Raw genomic sequence first — 2,745 nt, forward strand, 5'->3', positions numbered from 1 at the left:
CGCTTGAGCGCACCGTTATCAGTTGTAGAAGTTGTGGTTGTATCAATAATAGACCACTAGATGGCGCGATTGAAGAATCAGAGGTGTATTGCAGGGAGCCAGCTAGAAATATAAATGAACGATGCATTGTTCTGCTCTAAGCATGAAAGTTACAAGTTTGTGAAAGGACTTGAAAATATTTTTCTCAACAAAAGGGGGGCCCAGCAGAAAAAGTTTGGGAACCACTGGCCTACTCAAACACACAATAATTAATTTAATTTGAGCCGAAGTGCCATTCACTCAGATTGCATTTAAAAACACAAGAGACGCAGTGAAAAAGGAATAAACCTCCACAAATTCGCGACGTGTTTTATAAAAGTTTAAACTGTTTTAACTTTGCGTGGCTACATCTCTTGTGTGAGACGTGAGTGCAGCAGTCGTATTTGTCCATCTAAAAATGCGCAGAATATGCGTTCTGTGTGAATGGCTTGGTTTCGTTTTTAACCCATTCAAGATCTCCCTGACGCACTCCTAACATTTGATTGTACTATTTTTGCATTCATATATACTCCTGTGAAATAGAAAAGTTATGGCTGTATAATTTCATGTTCCTAGTTACCCTGGTGTGCAAAAAAAATTTGAAAAATTAATGGAAATATAATTTGGAGATATTTTAGTCATAAGAATTTCTAAGGGTACCAATAATTGTGGCCATTGTGTATTAGAGAAAATTATTTATAAACATCAATTGGATAAACAATGCAGATTTATTTTCACAGCCTTGATCATATTTACCAAGTACCAACAATTCTGACCACAACTGTATACATATAAATAAGGCAAGACGTCAGATTTTGGTGTCTATCAAATTACATTTATAAAAGTTATTTTATATACATAGAAAGCATATTAAATGCCAGTAAAGTGTCTGCTTTAATGTTGATTTTAAAATGTCAAATGTCATTTAAAAAAATAAAATGTCAAAATATAGGTGAAATAATGTTCCATCATCATTCAGTGTAACAGATATATTTATTATATTAAGCTATATCGTATTATATATCAAAGTGAGGTGAAGAAGCATTGTGCATGTTTCACTTTTTTCTTTTTTCTTTTTTTTTTTATTTAAGAAGAGTTCAGTGCGCCTAAACAGAAAGAGGAAGAATGGGAAAAGTAATTGACAGATGAGAAAAACAAATACAGAGACATGGGAAAAATTGGTGAGTACACACTAAACACTTGAGGAGATGCCTCTACTTACACTAAGACCAGTGGTCAAATTCATTAGAAAATATGTTGTCAAATTCTATGAAAAGATCCTCAGTGCACAAATTGTGTGTTCCTTCTCATACACTAAATGATCCCAAAGGTACTGTTGGACAAATTCATTCTTCAGTCCCAGAACAAGGAGAGCCTCCTTTGAAAAAACACAGAGCTCAGAGGTAATCTTTAATAAATGTAATATTAGAGCAGACAGACAGAAATAAATCAGTGTTTGTGTTTCATGTGATACACTAACAAAAATTCACTGTCTCTTTTGGACAGACCAAACGAACTAGGGGAAGAGTCTGCAAATGGAGATAAGATGCAGCAACCACCAAAAGCAAACTCCACAAGCATATCAGACCATGAAGGTATTTGTTGACTGACTGTAGTGTACAGCACTCTGTGTTTGTCTCTTTAGCCTCAGGCAAACTACACATCTACTGAGAAAATGTCACACTCTATGTTTACTTTTGAATTACTGAACTACAGTGCTGTCAACTGTAGATCTGCAAACTTTAACTTATTGTGTACCTACACCCTGCAGAGGATGATAACGGCACTGCACAGCTTGAAGAAGACAGTGTGGATCAGAACAAAGCAGCAGAGGTGCAGTATACCAGCATCAGTATCATATTTTTTACAGTTACATATCTTTACCTATGGACTTTCCCAATAACATCAGTACATCAGTTTTAAATAATAATTTGACACTTAATACATTCCAGTGACCCTCAGAAAAATGTAACATATATCAATACATGTTTAATTGTGCTGTTTAAGCTTTTGGGGGTCAGTAAGATTTTTTTAAAGGGGTGGTTGATTGCGATTTCACTTTTTTAATGTTAGTTATTGAAAGAAGCTTTTATCCTCACCAAGGCTGCATTTATTTGATTAAAATACAGTAAAAAAAAAATTCTGTTATGCCAAAGCTGAATTTTCAGCAGCCATTACTCTAGTCTTAAAAGGGTCATGAACAGAGAAATCAAAATTCCCTTGATCTTTTGACATATAAGAGGTCATCGTACTATAAAAACATCAAAATCATCAAAAGTTTCAGAACTCAAAAGGGCTTTTCACACTTGAATTTGTTAACCCTGGGTCATCCATCCTAAACCCCGGATAAACGGAATCCTGGGTTATCTGTAATCACATTTCACACTGCTCATACCAGAGATCGTCTTACTAGGGGTTAACTGTTAATCCTGGGTATTCAGTAACAGACATTTCACACTGTACATTCCTAAACCCCGGGTTAAAGTTCTTATTTGCATATTTGCGGTGTCACTCTCACTGATTAGACAAACAGCAGGCAACCTGTTTACACGGCTTTTCCCGCGTCTTGCCAGTTATTAAAGGGGTCATATGATGCTATTTTAAAGATCATTATTTTGTGTATTTGGTGTAACAGAATATGTTGACATGCTTTAATGTTCAAAAAACACATTATTTTTCAAATACTGTACATTATTGTAGGTCCTCTATGCCCCGCCTCTCTCAAAC

General features: G+C 35.2%; 1 protein-coding gene across 2 annotated transcripts in view; it reads left to right on the plus strand.

Annotated features, from left to right (window-relative positions):
* Positions 1-2,745, plus strand: part of LOC107740837 (cip1-interacting zinc finger protein-like) — a 15,928-nt gene that overhangs the window by 871 nt on the left and 12,312 nt on the right. Inside the window, exons 2-5 of one of the 2 annotated variants that reach the window (XM_016553359.1) lie at positions 1,110-1,199; positions 1,349-1,421; positions 1,525-1,613; positions 1,790-1,851. In XM_016553359.1, the coding sequence (XP_016408845.1) occupies positions 1,187-1,199; positions 1,349-1,421; positions 1,525-1,613; positions 1,790-1,851 (237 nt within the window). In that variant the 5' untranslated portion in view covers positions 1,110-1,186. The remainder of the gene's footprint in view (positions 1-1,109; positions 1,200-1,348; positions 1,422-1,524; positions 1,614-1,789; positions 1,852-2,745) is intronic. The other variant, XM_016553360.1, reaches the window with a different exon arrangement.

The sequence above is a fragment of the Sinocyclocheilus rhinocerous genome, unplaced genomic scaffold, assembly GCF_001515625.1.
Source record: "Sinocyclocheilus rhinocerous isolate Xijiao unplaced genomic scaffold, SAMN03320098_v1.1 scaffold2330, whole genome shotgun sequence".
NCBI classification, from domain to species: domain Eukaryota; kingdom Metazoa; phylum Chordata; class Actinopteri; order Cypriniformes; family Cyprinidae; genus Sinocyclocheilus; species Sinocyclocheilus rhinocerous.